The 24,859-nt window shown below is 40.7% G+C and overlaps 1 protein-coding gene across 2 annotated transcripts in view; it reads right to left on the bottom strand.

Annotated features, from left to right (window-relative positions):
• The window catches only part of MDM2 (MDM2 proto-oncogene), a 55,234-nt gene extending 30,982 nt beyond the window's left edge, over window positions 1–24,252 (bottom strand). Inside the window, exons 1-6 of one of the 2 annotated variants that reach the window (XM_073620064.1) lie at window positions 24,075–24,252; window positions 23,303–23,381; window positions 23,134–23,208; window positions 22,893–23,026; window positions 15,484–15,533; window positions 130–194 (exon numbers count right to left, since the gene is read on the bottom strand). In XM_073620064.1, coding sequence (XP_073476165.1) covers window positions 130–194; window positions 15,484–15,533; window positions 22,893–23,026; window positions 23,134–23,208; window positions 23,303–23,381; window positions 24,075–24,106 — 435 coding nt within the window. In that variant the 5' untranslated portion in view covers window positions 24,107–24,252. Of the gene's footprint in view, window positions 1–129; window positions 195–15,483; window positions 15,534–22,892; window positions 23,027–23,133; window positions 23,209–23,302; window positions 23,382–23,528; window positions 24,027–24,074 lie in introns of those variants that run through there. The other variant, XM_073620063.1, reaches the window with a different exon arrangement.
• Window positions 24,253–24,859: the final 607 nt, after the last annotated feature.

Raw genomic sequence — 24,859 nt, 5'->3', positions numbered from 1 at the left:
CATTTGTAACATGTTACAAAAGGTGAACTTGTCCGTTAACATAGCCCTCTTTGGGGGGGGGGGGGCTTTCATTTTCTTAGATGCCTTTGAAAATGACAGAAAATAAGCTGTTTAAAAGTGTATACCAACCTGCTGAGATCCCAGTGTTTGTAAAGTACACTTGTCTTTCCCATACAATACGTCTCCCAAGGACTCTGAAGGAAAAATACACAGATTATTGGTACATATACAAAGAAATGATAAAAGCTATACACAGATGACTTTCAACATTCTAAATAGAAAAATACTTTGGACAATAGTTCTAAGCTCTTCTAAAAAAAAGATGGATACAATAAATCATTTACGTATACAAAACAGGACAATTGTAGAATGTGCAGAATACAGTCTTTAGCTCATGCTTTTTAACCCTTTTGTGACTAGAGATTATTGAAGCCTAGCAGCCCAAGTTAAATCTAGCCATGTCAGTATGTACCAGTTACCCTTAATATAATACTATAAATTATCTGCATACCTAAATATTTTTTTTTTTTTATATACTGTATATACTCGAGTAGAAGTCAATCTGAGTATAAGTCGAGGCCCTAATTTACCACAAAAAAATGGGAAAAACGTATTGACCCGAGTATAAGACGAGGGTGAGAAATGCAGCAGCTACTGTAAGTGGAAAAAGAGGGTCAACAATGCCCATCTGCAGCTGTATACCTCCCTGTGTCCTGTGCATATGTCACGTGTCACGTGTCCTGTGCATATGTCACGTGTCCCGTGTCCTGTGCATATGTCACGTGTCCTGTGCATGTCACATGCATATGTCACGTGTCCTGTGCATATGTCACATGCATGTGTCACGTGTCCTGTGCATGTGTGTCACGTGTCCTGTGCATGTGTGTCACGTGTCCTGTGCATGTGTGTCACGTGTCCTGTGCATGTGTGTCACGTGTCCTGTGCATATGTGTCACGTGTCCTGTGCATATGTGTCACGTGTCCTGTGCATATGTGTCACGTGTCCTGTGCATATGTGTCACGTGTCCTGTGCATATGTGTCACGTGTAATGTGCATATGTGTCATGTGTAATGTGTAATGTGCATGTGTCCTGTGCATGTGTCCTGTGTGCATCTTACCTGTGTCCTGTGCATGCCTCCGTGTGCCGCTCTGCACCGATCAGCGTGTGCTATTACTATTCGGCGGCCATTCACTGTTCAAAAGCTGTGCCTCCTCCTCGTCCAGAAAACTCAATTTCCCAGCAGTCAGTGGTCAACCTATCATGGACATTCTCTCATCCTCATACCATGGACGAGGATGAGAGAATGTCCGTGATAGGCTGTACACTGACTGCCTATCACAGACGAGGAGGAGGCGCGGCTTTTGAACAGTAATTGGCCGCCGAATAGTAATAGCACACGCTGGTCATCATCTGCCTGCATGACACGCTGATCATGTAGACAGACGGCGGTGACTCGAGTATAAGTCGAGGGGGCACTTTCAGCCCAAAAAAAAGGGCTGAAAATCTCGACTTATACTCGAGTATATACGGTATATTTTATTATTATATAAGGCTTTTATTTGGCACCCTGTTTAAATAAAAATGCTACGCCATGCTGTAAATATGATCTCATCAAAAATAAAAAAACATGTAAAATGTAATAGGATCAATATAAGAAACAGCAGCTAAAATCAGAACAAATTGTAGAATAAATTAATTGAAAAGTGCTGTGCTATTTAATATGCACTATACACCCATTAATTGGATAACAAATGTATATATAACATAGAAACACACAAATATTGACCAATGGTGAAGTGCCAATAAATAATAAATAAAAAAAATATAAGGGAGTGGAAACTCAAATACACAATAAGTATATAGTGTGGTTAAGCCAAGTCTAAACACGCATTAGAACCTCCTCTGGGCTCAGAAGGGAAAAACTGCATCCAGGGCTCCTCAGTGAAATACCTCCGTTTATGCAAAAATAAAAGCGCTTGATAGTGTAGTAGGTTTAAACAATTTAATGAACACAAGCAAACAAACCCTAATAAAGGGTACTCACATTTATAAAGTGCGTCTAGTGCACCACTCTATTGCCAGCAATAACCAATAAGATTAGATACCGGAAAGGTATGGGGGTGATGTGCGTTTCCTCCTATGGCAGGTAGACTGCTCCTCATGCCGTCCTGTCCTGATAGGAGGTTCTAATGCGTGTTTAGATTTGGCTTAATCGCTAAGTCGCACGCTCTACAGTGAGCGTTCACTACCTAGGGATCACTGGAGGGAGGACACCTTGGCACATTTGAACACTTACCAAGCTGTTTTGTGATTGCATGGACTACCCTGCGTAATGATTAGAAACACAGCAGGACACTCTATTGGCACATGAGCACTTTATTACTTGCTATATATACACATATATAATTTTTTTTTCTTTCCCGCATATATTTTATGGACTTCTACGAGCTTTATGAATTTTACGAATCTATATGTTTTTTTTTCACATGAGCACTATATACTTACTGTGTATTCGAGTTTCCACTCCCTTATATTTTTTTATTTATTATTTATTGGCACTTCACCATTGGTCAATATTTGTGTGTTTCTATGTAATATATACATTTGGTATTCAATTATTGGGTGTATAATGCATATTACATAGCACAGCACTTTTCAATTCATTTATTTTACAATTTGTTCTGATTTTAGCTGCTGTTTCTTATATTGATCCTTTTCAGTGTTACCAACCTACCAGATTGAAATTTACTGGCACAGCCAAGTTTTTACTGACATTTCCAAAAGTTACAAAATTACAGTTTTAAGTACAAATTTCACTATTTAGGCTACAAACAAGTACAATATGTAATTAGCAATGTTATTTAAGGTAGATAATAAGGCAAAAAAACATATTTCTTATTTTATTTTTTTCGATATAGTAAGTATCTCAGGGACAGTACTCAGGAGGGCAAGAAATTAGAATGGGTGGCACACACATGAAATTAACTCTCACAGTGATACTGACAGCAGTGTGCAGCAGTACAGATTACCGACACGACACGTCCCCTCCCGACAGGTAGCAGCTGCAGTTAGGGCTTGTTCATATCTGTGTTAATTATGAACACACGTAGAATCACACGTGGAAATGCAGGATTAAGATCGTGGGGGGGGGGGGGGGGGGGTGTGTTAAATCGAGATCGTGATTTTTTTTAAACGATTAATCGTGCAGCTCTAGTACAGGCCTATCTGAAGTTTGCTCATTAACATCTGAATGATTCAGAGGAGAACTGGGTGAAAGTGTTGTGGGCAGAGGCGACAAAAATTGAGCTCCTTGGCATCAACTCAACTCACCGTGTTTGGAGGAGGAGGAATGCTGCCCATGACCCCAAGGACACCATCAAACATGGAGGTGGAAACATTATGGTTTGGGGGTGTTTCTTTGCTAAGGGGACAGGACAGCTTCACTGCATCAAGGGGATGATGGATGGGGTCATGTACTGTCAAATCTTGGGCAAGAACCTCCTTCTCTTAGCCAGGGCATTGAAAATGGGTCGTGGATGGGTATTCCAGCATGACAATGACCCAAAACACACGACCAAGGCAACAAAGGAGTGGCTCAAGAAGAAGCACATCAAGGTCCTGGAATGGCCTAACCAGTCCCCAGACCTTAATCCCATAGAAAATATGTGGAGGGAGCTGAAGGTTCGAATTACCAAATGTCAACCTCGAAACCTTAATGATTTGGAGAGGATCTGCAGAGAGGAGTGGGACAAAATCTCTCCTGAGATGTATGCAAACCTGGTAGCCAACAAGAAACGTCTGACCTCTGTGATTGCCAACAAGGGTTTTGCCACCAAGTCATGTTTTGCAAAGGGGTCAAATACTTATTTCACTCATTAAAATGCAAATAAAAATGTATAACTTTTTCGAAATGCGTTTTTCTGGATTTTTGTAGCTGTTCTGTTGTTCACTGTTGTTAAAATAAACTTACCATTAAAATTATAGACTGATCATTTGTCAGTGGGCAAACGTAAAAAAAAAAAAAAAATCAGCAAATTCTTTTTTACCTCACTGTATAAGAGAATGTCCTGAGGAACCGGACACATGCTGCTTAATTTTTAAAACAGAACACTACCGCTCCTGTGTGAACAGCACTGTGTGGTACCCTTGTAATATTCATGGCAGGCATTAACAGGCGGAGATGAGGCTTTAAAAATGCTGAATGCCACATAAACACATGGCATTGACACACGTGTACGATCCCTTACCACAAGAGACACAGAATAATGAACCCACAGGACATTATGCAGGGATTGTTAATCAACAGATTAAAAGTACAGAAAAAAAACTTCAAGTGCATGTGATCACGGTGAGAAAATGAATGCAGTGACTTACACAGGTATTGCCTTATCAACTGAGCTGTCCATGTTACAGAAATATTTTCTGTTCAATTTTGAATTTCAATGCTTAAGGCAAAATATTTTTCTACTGAAAACCCAAAGTTTGCATGGTTGTCTTTCTACAAAACACCAGTGGTCAAAACATTGGAACTGCTTACAATCAAAATGGTGAATGTACTGAAATATCCCAAATCAAAGTTATATCAGCCGGAGAGAGTATGCCACACTGTTCTAGACTTCTTTTTGCTGGCAGCTGCACCACTATTCATATTAGTGGCTTTCACTATGATGAATGAAAAAGCAGCATTGATTGTTCATTTGTAAAAGTGAAAGATCACACAGCGCTGTGGGACTATGTGATCTATCTGCCAGCTGTTTGTAAACACACACAGCCCTGACCCATGGATTGATTTGTGACTTTGAGCCAGTGCTGTGTCTGAGACCAGCAGAGCTGATCATTCATTCAAAGTGAAGGTCATTGGCACCGCGGTGCTGTGTATCTTTATAAGCTGCAGATAGAGCACACTGCAGTGCAGGATGTGCAATTTTTGTGAATGGCAAGAACGACATTGTCCGACTATTCTCCTTAGCAACCGAAGGAGGGATCTGAATGTGACCAAGTGCTATATGCACTTGGTCCTGAGCAGGAATAAATAAAAATTTAATTTTAGTAATGATTTTTTTTTTTTTTAAATCGACTGTATTTGTACATTTTGCCTTCAGCTACTGAGAACTATAAAAAGACAGGATTTTTACAATAAATGAGACGAGGAAAACATGTTAAAAAAAAAAAAAAAACCTAGCCTAACACCACCAGCTGGTTGGACAGAAAACTACATGTTAATTTGCAATATTTTATAACTACTGAACTAAAATAAATAAATACATACAAACTGCAATACATTCCCTTAAATTTAAAAATGCTAAAAATGCACAAAGTAGATGTTTTCCAGCTTCAATATTCATCTATTTAATTTTAAAGTGGTTGTAAACTGCGGAAGTTGTAGAAAAAACGAAAAACAAAAAAAACCTACTTACATACTAGCACATCATCAAATACTTACCCTGGAGCAGAGCCCTCCAGCGTTGTACTGTCACCACTGAGAAGGCTGACATGCGCCCAACCCCCCCCCCCCATCTTTTTTCTGGGTTTGCGCGCTCTGGCATGATTGGCTGGAGCCGCGACAATTTCGATGCCCTTGGTTCTGGGCAAGGTATGAAATTGATCATCCCCTGGCATTTTCCCCAATCTGCACCCATTACAAAATGCAGCACAAGGTGGTAATATCCATCTTCGTGATTTAAAGCTGGGCCAAAACCATCTTAGTGCAAGAGTTTATCGATACACAGCAATGCCAGCTAACTGGTGGTGGAAGCGCCAGCCTGTGTATCGCAATATGAAAACCAGCACATCCCACGGTCAGCCAGCCGTGACCCACAGCAGAGATTCCCCTCCTCCCCTCTGCTGTGGTTGACTGCTAGGACTGGAAGGATTCTAGCACTCAGTGGAATGATTGCCTCACACCCAGCATTTACAGGAGAAGTGGATTTCCCCTGTCCAGACTTGCCCCACCAGGCTACTGTCCTTCCGCTTTACCGTCTCAAAAGCATGAGGTAGCATTTCTGGACAAAGTGGAACTCTGCTGAGCACTCCTGGATGTAAAGAGCACTTATTCAATCATTTAAATGTTATACATTCATTTAAAAAAGTGATTTTTTTTCCTGCCCACTAATATCCGTGAAATATATGAGAATCTCATACCGAAAAGTTTGATTTATGCACTTAAATTTAGCAAAGACTTTCAGCTGCTTTAGGCAACATTCACAAGAGTGTTTGTGTGCAGCTGCTGACAAGAATCAGTAGATTATTGCCAGCAGTTGTGAACTATTACACACAGTGTGCGGACAGATGCAAGTGTAAGCAGTGGTTGTCAGATTGTACTCTGTACAAATCAATGGTAGGTAGGCGCCGTTGCTGTTCACACGTAACCACTCGACCTTGGACACACAGCCAGTGTACGTCCAGGGTTAATCTTCATGTGAAGTTTTGGAAACACACAATTTGGCCGCAAGTGAAAAATCTGCCAATTTGTATGTGGCCATAGCAGGGACTGTTGCTGCATCCAAAGGTGATGTGTGGTTAAAACCTCACAACCCTCCCCACAAAAAAAAAAAAAAAAAAAAAAAAAACACACCACACCACCAAACATTAGCTAGAGAACATCGTACAATAAACTAGATGGGATTATTACATTTACATCCTCAGCTGGTTTGGTAGTGATGGACATATACTTTTTCATATGTTTTGCAAATACAATGCCTTGCAAAAGTATTCACCCCCTTGGCATTTTTCGTGTTTTGTTGCCTCACAACCTGTAATTAACATGGATTGTTTGAGGATTTGCATCACAGAACATGCCCACAACTTTGAAGATGTGTTTTTTTTTTTTTTTGTTTTTTTATTGTGAAGCAAACAACAAATAGGACAAAATAAAAGAAAAAGGCAATGTGCATAACTATTCACCCCCCTAAAGTCAATACTTTGTAGAGCCACCTTTTGCAGGTATCAAAGTTCCAAGTCACTTTGGATAAGTCTCTATGAGCTTGCCACATCTTACCACTGGGATTTTTGCCCATTCCTCCTTGCAAAACTGCTCCAGCTCCTTCAAGTTGGATGCTTGTGAACAGCAATCTTTAAGTCTGACCACAGATTTTCTATGGGATTGAGGTCTGGCTTTTGACTAGGCCATTCCAACACATTTACGTGTTTCCCCTTAAACCACTCAAGTGTTGCTTTAGCAGAGTGTTTGAGGTCATTGTCCTGCTGGAAGGTGAATCTCCGTCCTAGCCTCAAATCACACACACAGAGTGGTACAGGTTTTGCTCAAGAATATCCCTGTATTTAGCACCATCCATCTTTCACTCAACTCCAGTCCAGACCAGACCAGTTTCCCAGTCCCGACTGCAGAAAAACATCCCCACAGCATGATGCTGCCACCACCATGTTTCACTGTGGGGATGGTGTTCTTTGGGTGACGTGATGTGTTGGGTTTGCGCCAGACATAGCGTTTTCTTTGATGGCCAAAAAGTAAAATTTTAGTCTCATCAGACCAGAGCACCTTCCTCCATACATTTTGGGAGTCTCTCACATGCCTTTTCACAAACTCAAAACGTGCCATTTTGTTTTTTGCTGAAAGTAATGGCTTTCTTCTGGCCACTCTGCCATAAAGCCCAACTCTATGGAGCGTATGGCTTATTGTCATCCTATGTACAGATACTCCAGTGTTTGTTGTGAAACTCTGCAGCTCCTCCAGGGTTACCTTAGGTCTCTGTGCTGCCTCTCTGATTAATGCCCTCCTTGCCCCGGTCCGTGAGTTTTGGTGTGCAGCCGTCTCTTGGCAGGTTTGCTGTTGTGCCATGTTCTTTCCATTTGGGTATGATAGATTTGATGGTGCTCCTAGGGATCATCAAAGATTTGCATATTTTTTTATAACCTAACCCTGACTTGTACTTCTCAACAACATTGTCCCTTATTTGTTTGGAGAGTTCCTTGGTCTTCATGGCAGTGTTTGGTTAGTGGTGCCTCTTGCTTAGGTGTTGCAGCCTCTGGGACCTTTCAATTAGGTGTGTATATGTAATGACAGATCATGTGACACTTGGATTGCATACAGGTGGACATAATTTCACTAATTATGTGACTTCTGAAGATAATTGGTTGCACCAGAGCTTTTTATGGGCTTCATAACAAAGAGGGTGAATACATACGCACATGCCAATTATAAGTGTTTTATTTCTGAAAAATAGTTTTATGTACATATTTTTCTAATTTTACTTCACCAACTTAGACTATTGTGTTCTGATCCATCACATATAATTCAGATGAAAAAAAACATTGAACTAAAGGCTGTAATGTAACAAAATACATAAAAATGGGTAAAAAGCCAAGGGGGTGAATACTTTTGCAAGGCACTGTAATGTTCATAACCACTTTAATGAAAAGCCACAATCGGTTCAATATGTGAAAATTATGTGACTCGCAGTGTGCTGCGGTGATGCGACTCCCATGAGCACATTGGAGTGATGTCACTGCAGCCCGGCTGGTAAAGGCTGAACCCAGGAGGAAGATTGACACTGACAGCCCAACGCTGGAAGGCTTCCTTTGACAGTTAGTCTGTCATAATCTGCTAGTATGCGGTACATACTAATATATTATGGCATACAGTTGCAGGGATGCCGGATTAAAAAAAAATAAAATTTTATAAAATGTATAAATATAAATGTATGTATGTATGTATGTATGTATGTATGTATGTATGTATGTATATATATATATATATATATATATACATACATATACATACATACATACATACACATATACACACACACACATACAGTATCTCACATTTTTGTAAATATTTTATTATATATCTTTTCATCTTTAACACTGAAGAAATTACACTTTGCTACAATGTAAAGTAGTGAATGTACAGCTTGTATAACAGTATAAATTTTCTGTCCTCTCAAAATAACTAAACACACAGCCATTAATGTCTAAACCGTTGGCAACAAAAGTAAGTATACCCCTAAGTGAAAATGTCCAAATTGAGCCCAAAGTGTCAATATTTCGCGTGACCACCATTATTTTCCAGCACTGCCTTAACCCTCTTGGGCATGGAGTTCACCAGAGCTTTACAGGTTGCTACTGGAGTCCTCTTCCACTCCTCCATGACATCACGAAGCTGGTGGATGTAGAGACCTTGCACTCCTCCACCTTCTGTTTGAGGATGCCCCACAGATGCTCAATAGGGTTTAGGTCTAGAGATATGCTTGGCACGTCCATCACCTTTACCCTCAGCTTCTTTAGCAAGGCTGTGGTCATCTTGGAGGTGATGACCACAGAAGGATGCATCCTTCTTGTTGCCCATTTTTGATTTTATACTCTGTGATCACATTTTATTGTTATCTGGCGTTTTTAGCAATAAAAATCCTATTTTTGCTCATCTACACTATGTGGGGCTTGTTTATTTTTTCTCCACATACCTACTGAGAGATTCAACCAGCCTTCAATCCAGTTTTTGTACGTGACGCACTGTTCCCTTTGATCCGCACCTCGGCCATCCTTTGGGAGGACCCACCTGGCGGCCCCGGGAGATCCGCGCAGAGTTTGACCCAGAAGGTTCGCAGAGCTGTGATGTCCGTTCACTGGCCCTGAGAGGCAACCTGCTCGAGTGACTCCCTGTCGCTGACAAGGGAGTCCATCGCATCTGGTAAGAGTTTCTTACACACCATCTTTACCAAGTCGCATGTCATTGTGAGATACCACTTGGGGACGATTTGTTGATTCACCCGTGTTATAACATCTGCCTCCCCGTATCCACGCATGGTTTTCAGTGGGACATTCCATGTTATTTGTTCCCCATTCACCGATAGGACTTTATTCACCTATATTGAAAGACTTATAAGTTTTTTCACTGTTATGTTTTTTTTTTTTTTTTTGTGGATATTTGTTTTTTTCAGTTGTTTTCTTGATTGAACACTTTTGGCACAATCTATGCGCTACTTTTTATTTTCACATGTTTCTTTGGTTGTTGTCACCTTGTAAGTAGCTGCTCCACACTATATATTTTTTCAATTTAGCGCAGTGTACACTTTTATTATATTTGCACTAATTCATGTCCTTAGCCTGCTTGTCTTCAGCAAACTGTTTGCGGGCTTTCTTGTGCATCATCTTTAGAAGAGGCTTCCTTCTGGGACGACAGCCACGCAGACCAATTTGATGTAGTGTGCGGTGTATAGTCTGAGCACTGACAGGTTGACCCCCCCACCCCATCAACCTCTGCAGCAATGCTGGCAGCACTCATACATCTATTTCCCAAAGACAACCTCTGGATATGATGCTGAGCACATGCACACAACTTCTTTGGTCGACCATGGCGAGGCATGTTCTGAGTGGAACCTGTCCTGGTAAATTGCTGTATGGTTTTGGCCACCGTGCTGCAGCACAGTTTCAGGGTCTTGGCAATCTTCTAATTGCCAAGGCCATCTTTATGTAGAGCAACAATTTTATTTTTTCAGATCCTCAGGGGAGTTCTTTGCCATGAGGTGCAATGTTAAACTTCCAGTGACCAGTAGAGCTGCACGATTCTGGCCAAAATGAGAATCACAATTTTTTTTGCTTTGAATAAAAAGATCACGATTCTCACAGCGTAAAATCTCTCACATTATACAAAAAAAATAAAAATTGGGCTAACTTTACTGGTTATTTTTTTTAAAAAATTCATTAAAGTGTAATTTTTTCCCCAAAAAATTAGCGTTTAAGTGGTTAAACTTCCCTCATTTTCACACCAAAGTATATTCCTTTGATCTAAAGGACAAATTGTTACAATGTTTCTACTAAAGTTCCACTGCTAAAGAATGTTGTGATTCTTGGCAGACTGCCTGCTTTTTTTTTTTCCCCCTTTCTTTTGATGGCTGTTGGCTTTAGCAGAGCAGAGCGAATTCTCTGCATAGAAAGAATCAGGGAATACTTTTCAAGATCTCAACGGGAAAAAAAAATAATAAAAAAAACCGCGATACCGATTCTTTGTGCAGCTCTAGTGACTAGTATGAGAGAGTGAGAGCGAGAACACCAAATTTAACACACCTGCTCCTCTTTCACACCTGAGACCTTGTAACACTAACGAGGCACGTGACACCGGGGTGGGAAAATGGCTAATTGGGCCCAATTTGGACATTTTCACTTAGGTTGCCAGCAGTTTAGACATTAATGGTTGTGCATTGCGTTATTTTGAGGGGGACAACAAATTTACACCGATACAAGCTGTACACTCACTACTTTACATTGTACCAAAATTTTATTTCTTCAGTGTTGTCACATGAAAAGATATAATAAAATATTTACAAAAAAGGTACTCACTTTTATGAGATACATACACACACTATAATTTATATATATATATATATATATATATATATATATATATATATATATATATATATATATATATATATATATATATATATATATATATATATATATATATATATATATATATATATATATATATATATATATAGTGGGGACGGAAAGTATTCAGGCCCCCTTACATTTTTCACTCTTTGTTATATTTCAGCCATTTGCTAAAATCATTTGAGTTCATTTTTTTTCCTCATTATTGTACACACAGCACCTCATATTGACAGAAAAACACAGAATTGTTGACATTTTTGCAGATTTATTAAAAAAGAAAAACAGAAATATCACATGGTCCTAAGTATTCAGACCCTTTGCTGTGGCACTCATATTTAACTCAGGTGCTGTTCATTTCTTCTGATCAACCTTGAGATGGTTCTACACCTTTATTTGAGTCCAGTTGTGTTTTAATTATACTGACTGGACTTGATTAGGAAAGCCACACACCTGTCTATATAAGACCTTACAGCTCACAGTGCATGTAAGAGCAAATGAGAATCATGAGGTCAAAGGAACTGCCTGAAGAGCTCAGAGACAGAATTGTGGCAAGGCACAGATCTGGCCAAGGTTACAAAAACATTTCTGCTGCACTTAAGGTTCCCAAGAGCACAGTGGCCTCCATAATCCTTAAATGGAAGACGTTTGGGACGACCAGATCCCTTCTTAGAGCTGGCCGTCCGGCCAAACTGAGCGATCGGGGGAGAAGCGCCTTGGTGAGAGAGGTAAAGAAGAACCCAAAGATCACTGTGGCTGAGCTCCAGAGATGCAGTCAGGAGATGGGAGAAAGTTATAGAAAGTCAACCATCACTGCAGCCCTCCACCAGTCGGGGCTTAATGGCAGAGTGGCCCGACCAAAGCCTCTCCTCAGTGCAAGACACATGAAAGCCCGCATGGAGTTTGCTAAAAAACACCTGAAGGACTCCAAGATGGTGAGAAATAAGATTCTTTGGTCTGATGAGACCAAGATAGGACTGGCCTTAATTCTAAGCAGTATGTGTGGAGAAAACCAGGCACTGCTCATCACCTGTCCAATATAGTCCCAACAGTGAAGCATGGTGGTGGCAGCATCATGCTGTGGGGGCGTTTTTCAGCTGCAGGGACAGAACGACTGGTTGCAATCGAGAGAAAGATGAATGCGGCCAAGTACAGGGATATCCTGGACGAAAAACCTTCTCCAGAGTGCTCAGGACCTCAGACTGGGCCCAAGATTTACCTTCCAACAAGACAATGACCCTAAGCACACAGCTAAAATAACAAAGGTGTGGCTTCACAACAACTCCGTGACTGTTGTTGAATGGCCCAGCCAGAGCCCTGACTTAAACCCAATCTCTGGAGAGACTTAAAAATGGCTGTCCGCCAACGTTTACCATCCAACCTGACAGAACTGGAGAGGATCTGCAAGGAGGAATGGCAGAGGATCCCCAAATCCAGGTGTGAAAAAATTGTTGCATCTTTCCCAAAAAGACTCATGGTTGTATTAGATCAAAAGGGTGCTTCTACTAAATACTGAGCAAAGGGTCTGAATACTTAGGACCATGTGATATTTCAGTTTTTCTTTTTTAATAAATCTGCAAAAATGTCAAATCTATATCTATCTATCTATATATATATATATATATATATAAAATATACACACACACACACTTTGCCCGAAGTCATTATACGTCGGCACTTTGTAGAGGAGTATCCTTGTTATGGCAGCAGATAGCTGCCATAACCCCATTATTCTCTTCTTCAGCGAGCGGTCTGCTTTCAGATAAAAGTGGTCTCTGCGACGGATTTTCCGCAAGATTACTTTTATAGGGGGCAGGAGAGGCCCCCCCACAGCGATTCGGTGGTCTCCGGTAGCGGCGGAGACAATCGCATCCTCTCCCCCTGTTTGGCTGGCTGCCAAACGTCACTTCCGCCCAATGCTCTTAAAAAAGGAGAACATTTTTTTTATTATTGCATGTTAGTGTAAATATGAGATCCGAGGTCTTTTTGACCACAGATCTCATATTTAAGGAGGTCCTGTCATGCTTTTTTTCTATTACAAGTGATGTTTACATTCCTTGTAAAAGGAATAAACGTGACCCAAATTTTTTTTTTTTTTTTTTTAAAAGGACAGTATCAAAAAAAATAAAAAATTTTAAGTGCCCCGTCCCGACAAGGTCATGTGCAGAAGCGAACGCATACGTGAGTAGCGCACGCATATAAATATGGTGTTCAAACCACACATGATGTACCGCTGCAATCATTAGAGCGAGAGCAAACATTCTAGCCCTAGACCTCCTCTGTAACTCAAAATTGGTAACCTGTAGAAATATTTAAACGTTGCCTATGGAGATTAAGTATTGCACTGACCGCCATTTTATTCTCTAGTGCAGAGATCTCAAACTGGCGGCCCTCCAGCTGTTGCAAAACTACAAGTCCCATCATGCCTCTGCCTGTGGGAGTCATGCTTGTAACTGTCAGGCTTGCAATGCCTCATCGGACTTGTAGTTTCGCAACAGCTGGAGGGCCATCAGTTTGAGACCCCTGCTCTAGGGTATTAGAAAAAAATATATATACAATGTTTGGGGGTTCTAAGTAATTTTCTAGCAAAAAAAAAAAAATGTAACTTGTAAACACCGAGTCTGAAAAATAGGCCCAGTCCTTAATTGGTCTCTCACAAAAAAAAAAACCCTCTGCTTTTGTCAAATGAAGACCACCACCTCAACAGTTTCTTCTATCTCCTGGGAACTCCAGTAACAATGTCACTAAACAGTGAATTTTTGTCAGGCGCTAAAGCAAGAACTGTTAAATACTTCCAGACGGTGCCAAAATAAAGTCCAGTTATATTATAGTACAATACAATTTTTTTTAAAATACAAAAGCATTACAGCTAAATTCATAGCCAAAAGTGCACCGAAAACATAAAATACTTTGCCTCACAAATATAGTCAGAATTACTTTAGTTCTCTAACAAGTTTAGGACATGGGGCATGCTGCCCCCCCCCCCCAAAAAAAAAAAAAAAAAAAAGGCTGAAAAGTGTTTATCAGTACTATTCATGCCCTGTTCACACTTCAGGATTTGAATTCGTAGGAGCAAGTGCCACAATACTGCCTAGAATTCCAAATCCCAGCAAAACATGCAACACACATCTGGGTGTTAGTCATACTAAATGGCACTCCAAATGCGGTGTTACTTTGCCACAATTCTTATGTGGCAATGGCAGTAAAAACATGCCTTTAAAAACTATGTGAAGCTTGTCACCCGAAAAGAAGCAGGAGCTTCTTTTGGGCGACAAACATGCAAGTGCGCGACACATGAAATCATGTTTTAAAATCACGAGCAGGATCGGGGCCTCAGACAAGAAAAAGAGATACAAAGTAAAGCTGTTACTTTTATTATCTACTCGGTTTCATTTATCCCCGGATCAAAGCGGTGAGATTTCATCTGCAGATGTAGGCCTCATGCACATACCATAGCTCCATCTGTTGGAAGGTCGTTCCATTCCAGATTCAGCTGTTTTGGGTCCTCTACAGAAAAAGTGCTGGCCCTCCATTCCTCTCTGTTCTACTCCAGCTAATCTTAGTAGCGGTCACTCCAGGCTGTACAAACTCTGCGTGTACACAGTGTACTCAGCTCACGGAGAACATGCTGTGTTTGAATGGCCCAGAGCAGTCACTACTAAAGCTAGCTGGAGTTATGAGAGGACACGCTGCCCATGTGTGCAGTTTAAATGGCTCAGAGCAGCCACTAGGGGGCATTATTAATGAAATAAGCCTGTCCTGCAAACGGCAGGACCAGGAGATATTGGGGAGGGGGGGGGGGGTTAGTGCTGTTTCTGGAGAGGCTCCAACACATCTACATTTGGAATGGAAGAACAGTTTTCAAGAGGAGATGCTATGGTAGGTACTATTCATTGGATGTAGAATTACATAGGGGGATGCTCTAAAAAAAAAAAAAAAACTTCCTGAAAAGCGAACTTTAAAAGTAATGACAAAAGATTCATAGCACAAATGTAAAAAAAAAATGCTCTGGTCCATGGGGGGGGGGGGGGGGGTGTACAGATGTGAGAACTTGGTTTAAATACAGAGAGATTCAAAGTAGAGACTTGTAAGCTAAACTAGTATTAGAAGTAAATTTATTTCAATAACTTACCTTGTGAATCAGCAGTTACTAGATTTTTTGAGATCATTGCATACAACCTCCTAAGGGAAGAAAGCACGAGATCATATTTTAACTCTGTACAGTCTCATACATCCACATATATTAGAAACTCTGTTCAATTCTGCAATATTTGTTTTGTAACTCTAGGTTTACAATATGGAGGCAAGTTCTGGCAGCAATAATTTGTAATCATATCTCAGACTTCAACAGTCTTTGTTGTCACAGACTTGGTTTTTAAGGCAAAAAGGGAAAAATTTCCATTAGCATAATATATATATAAGTGGGAATTCAGAACACATGATCTGTATTTTTGTAAAGAGGTAATAACTCCAATATAAAAAAAGAGTGAAAAATTTAAGGGGGCCTGAATACTTTCCGTCCCCTCTCTATCTATCTATATATATCTCTATCTCTTTTTGACACATTTGATTTTGTAAGGCAGGACAGTGGCATACATACTCTAAAAATTGTAATTAACAAAAAACATTTCCTCAAAAAAGGCAATGTCCAAACGCATAGATCTACAACATTTACACAGAAGATATTGGGCCTGATAAGTGTCTAAAGACAGAGAGAATCATATTCCCAATGATGCGCACTTGTTGTGATAGGGAGCATCTGATTGCTAGGGGCAACAGGGCCTGTTTATTTCTTCATACAATTTCATTCTTCAGTCATGCTGTCTAGTAAATTATAGATATGGGTCTACAGTTTTCACCTCAAATTTAATCACTTTTTAAATGTTCTTGTTGCACAACCGATAATTCCAAGGTTTGCACGGAGAAAAGGATTAAAATATATTTTATTTTGATCCTTTTCCCTGCGCAAACCTTGGAATTATCGGTTGTGCAACAAGAAAATGTAAAAAATGATTAAATTTGAGGTGAAAACTGTAGACACTTATCTATAATTTACTAGACAGCATGACTGAAGAATGAAATTGTATGAATAAACAGGCCCTGTTGCCCCTAGCAATCAGATGCTCCCTATCATAACAAGTGCGCATCATTGGGAATATGATTCTCTCTGTCTTTAGACACTTATCAGGCCCAATGTCCTCTGTGTAAATGTTGTAGATCTATGCGTTTGGACATTGCCTTCTTTGGGGAAATGTTTTGTTAATTACAATTTAGAGTATGCCACTGTCCTGCCTTACAAAATCAAATGTGTCAAAAAGGTAGAGTCAAGGCTTTATTTTCTTAAAAGAAACCTGTACTGGAAGAAATACAAGGCGCACAGACAGTTAATTCTAACATTTCCAATGTAACTTTTATAATGATATATTGGTCCAAATACTCCGAGTTATGATCTCTTTACAAAAATACAGATCATGTGTTCTGAATTCACACTAATTTTATTAAAGGCTGCTTGCTTGTTCTAAGTCAGCAAATCGGGAATCCTGAAGACAGAATTAACTAGAATTTTCAGGTCAGAAAGACAGCCTATATTAACCTAAATTCAGATTTATGTGTGTTAATGCACCTACCTGCAATATTTATGGCCAATGCAATGAGCATTCACATCTATAAGTTGTGGTGTGCTGAAAGGCAGGTGCATTGCTTTACAGTGTATGGTCTAGTTCAGCTTGTATAACTGCAATCTTTTATGAAACCTTCAGAAAACTTTTGTAAGGTTTTCAGCAGGCTTAAAGCATCCTTCTTGAAGTCGTTAAAGCTTAGGTGTAGCCAAAATAAAAAAAAAAAAAAAAAAAAAAAAAAACTGAAAAACCAGCACAAGGGACACAACTTCAGTCACAGTCAGGAGGATGTGTCCCTTTGTGCCGATTCCTCTTCTGAAATCTTTTGCCCTTCATGACTCCCACCCGCACAACTTTCCCATGCAGAGCGGGTTAATACAAGGGGCTGCCACAGGCTCTCATCAAAAGAGCCCAAGTATGCCTGCCTTTTCCGCCCAACTCCTCCACACCTGGAAGCCGTATTACAGCGTCTATGAATGGAAAGCAATCTGAGAATGAATGAAGGGTGGATAATTCATAGCTCTACCCCCTCCATTCATAGATCATGTTTCATTTATAAAAGCTGTAGTACAGCTTCTATGAATAGAGCAGCTAGGCAGAAGAGGTGAGCAGAAAGGGCAGTCAGTCAAGCTCTCTTGATGGAAGCCTGCAACAGCCCATTAGTTGTATTAACACCCGCTGCGCCAGAAGGTTACAACAGAAGGGGTGAAGATATGAATGGAGGAAAAATTCCACTAACATAGAAGGAATCAGCACAAGGGCAACATCATCCTACTTACTGTAAATGTCCCTTGTGCTGTTTTTTCTGTTTTTTTTTTTTTTAGGATTAAAGCACTCTTCAGCTCCTGTTTGGAAATGTTAAAAAAAATGATCTTATTAGGAGTGCTAAATGTCACTTTAAATAGGCAGCTAGCATGATTTAGCAGCCTTTCAACAAACTTCCAGTAGTGCTGAAACCTGCTAGCAGCTTGTTTAAGTGACAGTCTGCACTCCATTTAAGATCTGTGTTTAACAATGCCAAAGTAGAGCGGAATAGTACTTTAAAAGCTTCACCAAAAGGTTGCAGAAAGCTCAGCAAATGCTTGCTGTTGACACTGCTCTTATACAAGCTGAAGGCTGTGTGAACTAGCACTACATTGTGTTGGGGTTCCATTTAGAACAAAATGGTAATGCATCAAAAAACGCACATATGCGGTGCAGTGGGGTCTGGTACAAGCACATAGGTGTGAATAGAATCTTAAAGTAAGATTTCAAATTTACTATGACTTCAGTTTATTTGGGAAAAGGTGGCCCTATTAAAACTACTTCCTTTACATAACTATGAGGTCGCTGTGAGCACTGTAAAACACTGTTGTAGCATTAGCCGATACAGTATGCAGCACCATCTTCCACAGCAGTATGGGTGACTTCCTGTCTGCCATCATAACTATATTAAGTCAGCCTGAACACATCTCCATCAAGCAGGAGAAGACTTGTATTAATACAAGGCATCCTCTGATTGGCCAAGGTGAAAATTGTGACATCTGCCTGCCTCTCCACCACAGCCAATCAGAAATCCACCAGAACAAAACATGTTTAATCTTATCACAGCTTTACAAACATTATAACTTAGCCTAAAATGGCAAGAAGGCATTTGGAACACATTACAAAATGGACCCAAAGTATATCTACTGTCAACTTTTTCTCTGAGATGTGGTATCCATGTGGGCCAAATCATTCTAATCACTGTCACTCACTGGTTTCTACAAGCAACACAATGACTGTCCAGACATATCTCATACACAGGGCCAATTCTGTCAGTCCCCCCACCACCTCACCTATTGAAGGAGTCACAAACAGGACAAATTTCTGTCAAAGTGACTGTGTACATTTCTACAGATAAGTGTTCAATAATCTGTAAACATATGAGGCTACATAGCTTATGTTTTAGACAAAACATTGGTCCAGGTTCACTTACTTACCTTCGTTTCTTCACTTCATCAGTTTTCCAATAAGACAAAAGCAGTCACTGTGCACAGCCAGAGGACAGTAAATGGTTTTATCCATGTTATACAGGTCACCTATGTTAAAATCAGTTTACACAATCTCCATTAGATTTACCAAAAACTAGGTTGTGCCAGGGTCACCTTTCCTGGATAATAATACTGTACTGTCAGGATGGCTTCACGCCTATATCTTACATTATCTTCCAGTAAAATGCAGCATTTTACCATGTGGTAACACACACTACTCTGCATAGTGTTATTTATTGTGAAAGGCCCTCCATCGAACAAACCTACTGTAGTAAGAGCTGACAGGCCAACATTTCCCTATGTTAACAGCAGGCTGTGTTGCCAATCCGTTCCTCATGAATAGACTGCCTTAACACGGTGTGAAGGGAGCCGATAACCTTTTTGCTGCCAGAGTCATTACATAAAAACATTATATATTTTTTTGAAAGAAGACACCCTAGAGCAGTGATGGCGAATTTTGGCACCCCAGATGTTTTGGAACTACATTTCCCATGATGCTCATGCACTCTGCAGTGTAGTTGAGCATCATGGGAAATGTAGTTCCAAAACATCTGGGGTGCCAAGGTTCGCCATCACTGCCCTAGAGAATAAAATAGTGGTTGATCCAATTTTAGCGCAACAATTTAGGGTATTTTCAACTGAAATTTTCTAAAGTTAATTTTAGGGCACACAAATGCAATAAATGATCCTTTTTTGGTAAAATATAAAAAGATGAGGCTGCACTGAGTAAATATATACCCAACACGTCACACCTTAAAATTGTGTGTGCTTTCCATGTCCTAGTTTTCAAAACCGTTATCTTCGTTGTAACGAAGACGGACTTGGTCTCTGTTTGCTGTGTTTCTTTGCTTCTTTTGTATTTGAAAAGCTTTCAAAAACTCATATTGAACACAAAAATGCACGCACCTGTGAAACAGCAACAAACTTCTATACCCTATATTTTCTACAGGTGACACTTTAAGAGGTCATCAGTTTAGGGTTAGCCATGAATTTTTGTGCATAGAACACCCCAAAGCATGCATTTACATTTGTACGTGCATGTAAGTGGAGGTAAGGACACTCAATTTCTTTTTTTTTTTTTTTTTTTTTGGGGGAGGGGGGGGGATTATAAAAAAAACAAAACAGTTTTTTTTTTAATCACATAGGGGACAAGGTCCTTTTTGCACTCCATTGGATTTTTCCCCAGCCATACTAGGGGCAGTGACACCAGGACCCAGAAGTGATGTTTTTGAGTCAGTAACAGAAGGGGAAAGCAAAGGATTGTGGTTAGATCTCCCACCAGCCAGCGGCACCCAGCGTGCTAGTCCTGGATCAACCGATGGGTGCTCAGAGCCCAGGAAGCATGGCAGGAGCATGGGGACCGGGGGGGGGGGGGGCCTGACAGTACCACGGGTGCTTCGATCTGGCAGTCAGCTTGCGACATTTACACAAACACTAAAGTGTAAAGATCCCCTGAAGGCACCAACGTAGTTTCTACAGCGATGGAAGAAAACATTATCAATGGGCCTTGCTTTAGACGTTTGATGTTAAATCTAAAGGAGAATGTGTTATCAAAATTTAACATTTATGACCAGATCTATATGGATAGCCATATTAACAGAAGGGCCAGTGCTATAAGCTCTATGAGTAGCAACTTGACAGTTGGTCAAACCTGACATTGCACAACTCAGCTTGTGTTCAGCATGCATTGATTATTACATTATTACAGTGGCTCCTGGATTTGTACTTTGCTCAGTAACATGCAAAGTTTTAATCAAGTGAAGCATGACCAACTGTATATGTATACTTACAAAACAATGCACACTGTGCCTTTTATATCAAAATGACTTAAGAGTTTGTTTTTGTCACCTATAGCAACCAGAATATACCTTACATGTCCCATTTTGTACAGGAAGGACCAGCTTATGCTGGACATACATGGCTCAAATTTTACCTGATTCTTGCTGAATTGGTAGAAATTCCAGCTGTAGGTGACTCTGTTAAATTGACAAACTTCAATTTCAAAATCAAAGAAGTCAAATGGAAATTTCTCAGCTAAACAGTGACTGTAGCCAATGCAGTCATTGTTTGAGTATTAGGCCCCTTTCACACGAGGTGGACTCCGTTTCTACGGAGCCCGCCTCGGTCCGCTGGCTCAGCGGGAGATCAGTCCGTTGATCTCCGCTGAGCCGGCGGATGACAGGTCCCTCTCTGCTCACTGACCGGGGAGGGGCTTGTCAGGCGCCGCTGCCGCCTATGGAGGGATCGGACGAAAACGGACAACATGTCCGTTTTCGTCAGATCTCACCCGATCCGATAGCGACGGACCTGGACGTAGGGCCATCCGTCTGCTTTTAGCGGATCGGACGGGGTCGGATGTCAGCGGACATGTCTCCGCTGACTTTCGACGCTCCATAGGCTAACATGGATCGCCCGTTCAGGTCCGCCGTCAAAACTGACAGGCGGACCTGAACGGTCCGATCGTGTGAAAGGGGCCTTATGCCTGCCGCAGGAGTCAGGAATATACTAGCTAGCAGGGAAAATTCCTCCATTCTCACTGTTAAAGGATAAGTTTAATTTTTAAAAAATAATAATAATAAAATGCACATTTTTTTGCATTTACGATTTTTTTTATTTTTATTTTTTTAGGAGCATTGCACCAGTGATCAGCAAATTGTGTGTGCCATGCAGTACTCCTATATAGACTGTCAGTGTAAGCTGTCTGCCTGTACATTGTATGGGCAGACAGTTACAGACTGACAGGAAAAAAAAAAAAAGAAAAAAAAAAAAAAAAAAAATCAATGAACTTCCACAGCGCCCTGGTAGTTCATTGAGAACTACAATCCGACAGTGGCAAAGGCTTCCTGTAGTTTTCCCATTCACAGAACATTGTGAAGGAATGAAGCAGCCGGGTGAGCAGAGCCCCGCTCTGGGACATTTATTTCTTTACATTATGACAGCTAGTGAAGGGGATCACCATGGGGGCTGATGCATTTGTAACATATTACACCTTGAATATGGGTGTAACAAGCAACATGTTACAAAAAGTGAACTTATCCTTTAAGCAAGCATGAAAGAATCTATTGACAGAAATCTTAACATGTATGGCTGACCTGAGGTTGCTGTAGGCAAGAAAAGGATCAATTTGGCTTCAGGCATTGTGATATATAAGGACTTTGAAAGAGAAAGCGGGTTTTAAAGGATAAATTTAATGAGTAGATGGTTATTTTGAAAGTCAGTCAGTTGCTGTAGAGAATGCAGCCAGTGATGAAAGGATGATGAGAGAGAATAGAATAAAAGGGAGGAAAATTGGTGTATGCAATACAGATGGCAAGAAGGGGCCCCCAGAATTAGAGTAGAATCATATTTATTGGAGGTCCCCATTAGGTTCCAGAATAAAGAAGAATCATATCTGTGCCTTAATGCAGCATAAAATAGAAAATAAAAAGATAGCCACATTTTAACAAATTTTAAAAAGTAGTAAGATTTACAGAGGAAAAAAAGAAAAGCAGGAATTAAAACGGTGTGTGCACACGCTGTAACGTTTAGGCTCTATGCACACTGGCTTAAAAAAAAAAACATTGCTTCTATAGGAGTTTTGTGTTCTGCCTGTAGAAGCAGCTCACTGTTATGTGTTCATGTACTTTAGGATGATTACAGGCATATTTTGAGCTCAATGTTTAGAGGGAGAAGAAAAAAAACCTTCTGGTTCGCGTTTCTGATTGAAGCTTACTGGCAGGAAAAAGAAAAAAAAAAACAAAACAGAAGTAAAAAACTCTCCTAAACTTTGTACAAAAATGCTCTATATGAGTATTTTTTTTACTCCCAAGAAAACAGATGTTTTATTTAAAGCCCAGTGTGCATGGCGCCTTACATAATAATAAATCCTTCCATAATGTCACAATCTCACATACACACTGTATTTATATTACCTTGGTTCTTTTACAGAGAAGTTCTGTACCCCAAATAGTTCTCCCAGAGGATCATTAGAGCAGTGGACAATATGCTGTTGCTTCTCGTCATACAACTGCTTGGCCATAATGTATTGACCAAGATGGTAAATAACCTACAGCGCAAGTATGGAGACAATGCAATGAACTATATTATATCAGACAACAAAGCACGGCTAATACAGACTGCATACAATCTTACGCAAACATATCATCCGCGCACCTCTTTCATTGTAAAGGTATCCTTCTGGGCACCGGCAGATTTTAACAGATGCAACAGAAGAGGATTTGGTTTAACCTGAAATATTAACCAGTTGGAAGAAACAGGCTTAATGACAGGCTAATGACAACAATGGTAAATCGATTAAAGAGGATATAGAACGCTCACTTACCAGTGTTTCGTTGTCTGAGCCCATGATTGCAGAGTTTTCTATACAATCGGTACTGGTAGACGATACATTGCACGCTTGCCTGTAATGAAAAGAGGATGCTCTATGAGAACAAGTAAAGAAGAAGGTATGAGTGGATCGCTCCTTGACAGCTTGTGATGACATGAATATCAGTGATCGGGATGATCAAAGAGAATCATGTAGATGAGCAGGAGAGGGCTCTTCTTACCTTGACATATAAAGTGCTGAGGTTGTGGAGCTGAGCTCCCAGCATATAAAGTGCAGGACAGTGTAGCAGCCGGTGTCCCTCTTTATGAGCGAGAGAGCAGACAAGTCGGGGCTAGATCCCTGGCACATGTCTGAGCATGATCCGCACAGTCAGAGCTGACTCACCACCTGTCACCATCAACAACACGCCATACCGGACTGACGGCTCTGTGCATGCTCACCACTAGAGGGCGTGATGAGGGGGGCGCTGCTATCACAGACATGACCAGCATGGCCCACCCTCACCGATACGAATGACGACACCACCAACACTCCGCTCACACCGGCTCCTTCCTCTCCTCACACGAAACTCAGCGCTACATGCCCCGGACATGCCCTGTACACCGAGCCTGCCCACCAATACAATACAGAGAGCGCCAACACAAAGGAGGGCCTAGTACACAGGAGCTCCCCCTCCATACACGACTCCCAGCTCCGCTCCTACAGGCCGCACAGGCCTCCGCCGCACCACGGCACCATACATACCTACCGGACACCACAAACCCACCTCAACTGTCCGGAGCCTTCGCTTTCCTCCATTCTGTGTGCAAAACGTTTAATTCTCCGTGTTTACCATGGAAAATGGTGATGCAACCGCTCCACACACGATATACACAGCCAGGGCTATTCAGCGGGCAGCGCGCCATCCCAGGAGCTCCCCCTGCCGGCAGACACAGGCGCGACACCTAACCTCTCCCTGCTACAGTGACACGTCTGGCGGCTCCACACCCAATACACACTGATCATATAAACACACACTACACACTGATCATATAAACACACACACAGTACACACTGATCATATAAACACACACTACACACTGATCATATAAACACACACTACACACTGATCATATAAACACACACTACACACTGATCATATAAACACACACTACACACTGATCATATAAACACACACTACACACTGATCATATAAACACACAGTACACACTGATCATATAAACACACAGTACACACTGATCATATAAACACACACTACACACTGATCATATAAACACACAGTACACACTGATCATATAAACACACACTACACACTGATCATATAAACACACAGTACACACTGATCATATAAACACACACTACACACTGATCATATAAACACACACTACACACTGATCATATAAACACACAGTACACACTGATCATATAAACACACACTACACACTGATCATATAAACACACACTACACACTGATCATATAAACACACACTACACACTGATCATATAAACACACAGTACACACTGATCATATAAACACACACTACACACTGA

This window comes from Aquarana catesbeiana, linkage group LG03, assembly GCF_042186555.1.
Source record: "Aquarana catesbeiana isolate 2022-GZ linkage group LG03, ASM4218655v1, whole genome shotgun sequence".
NCBI lineage: Eukaryota > Metazoa > Chordata > Amphibia > Anura > Ranidae > Aquarana > Aquarana catesbeiana.
This window is presented reverse-complemented; position numbering and strand designations above follow the sequence as displayed.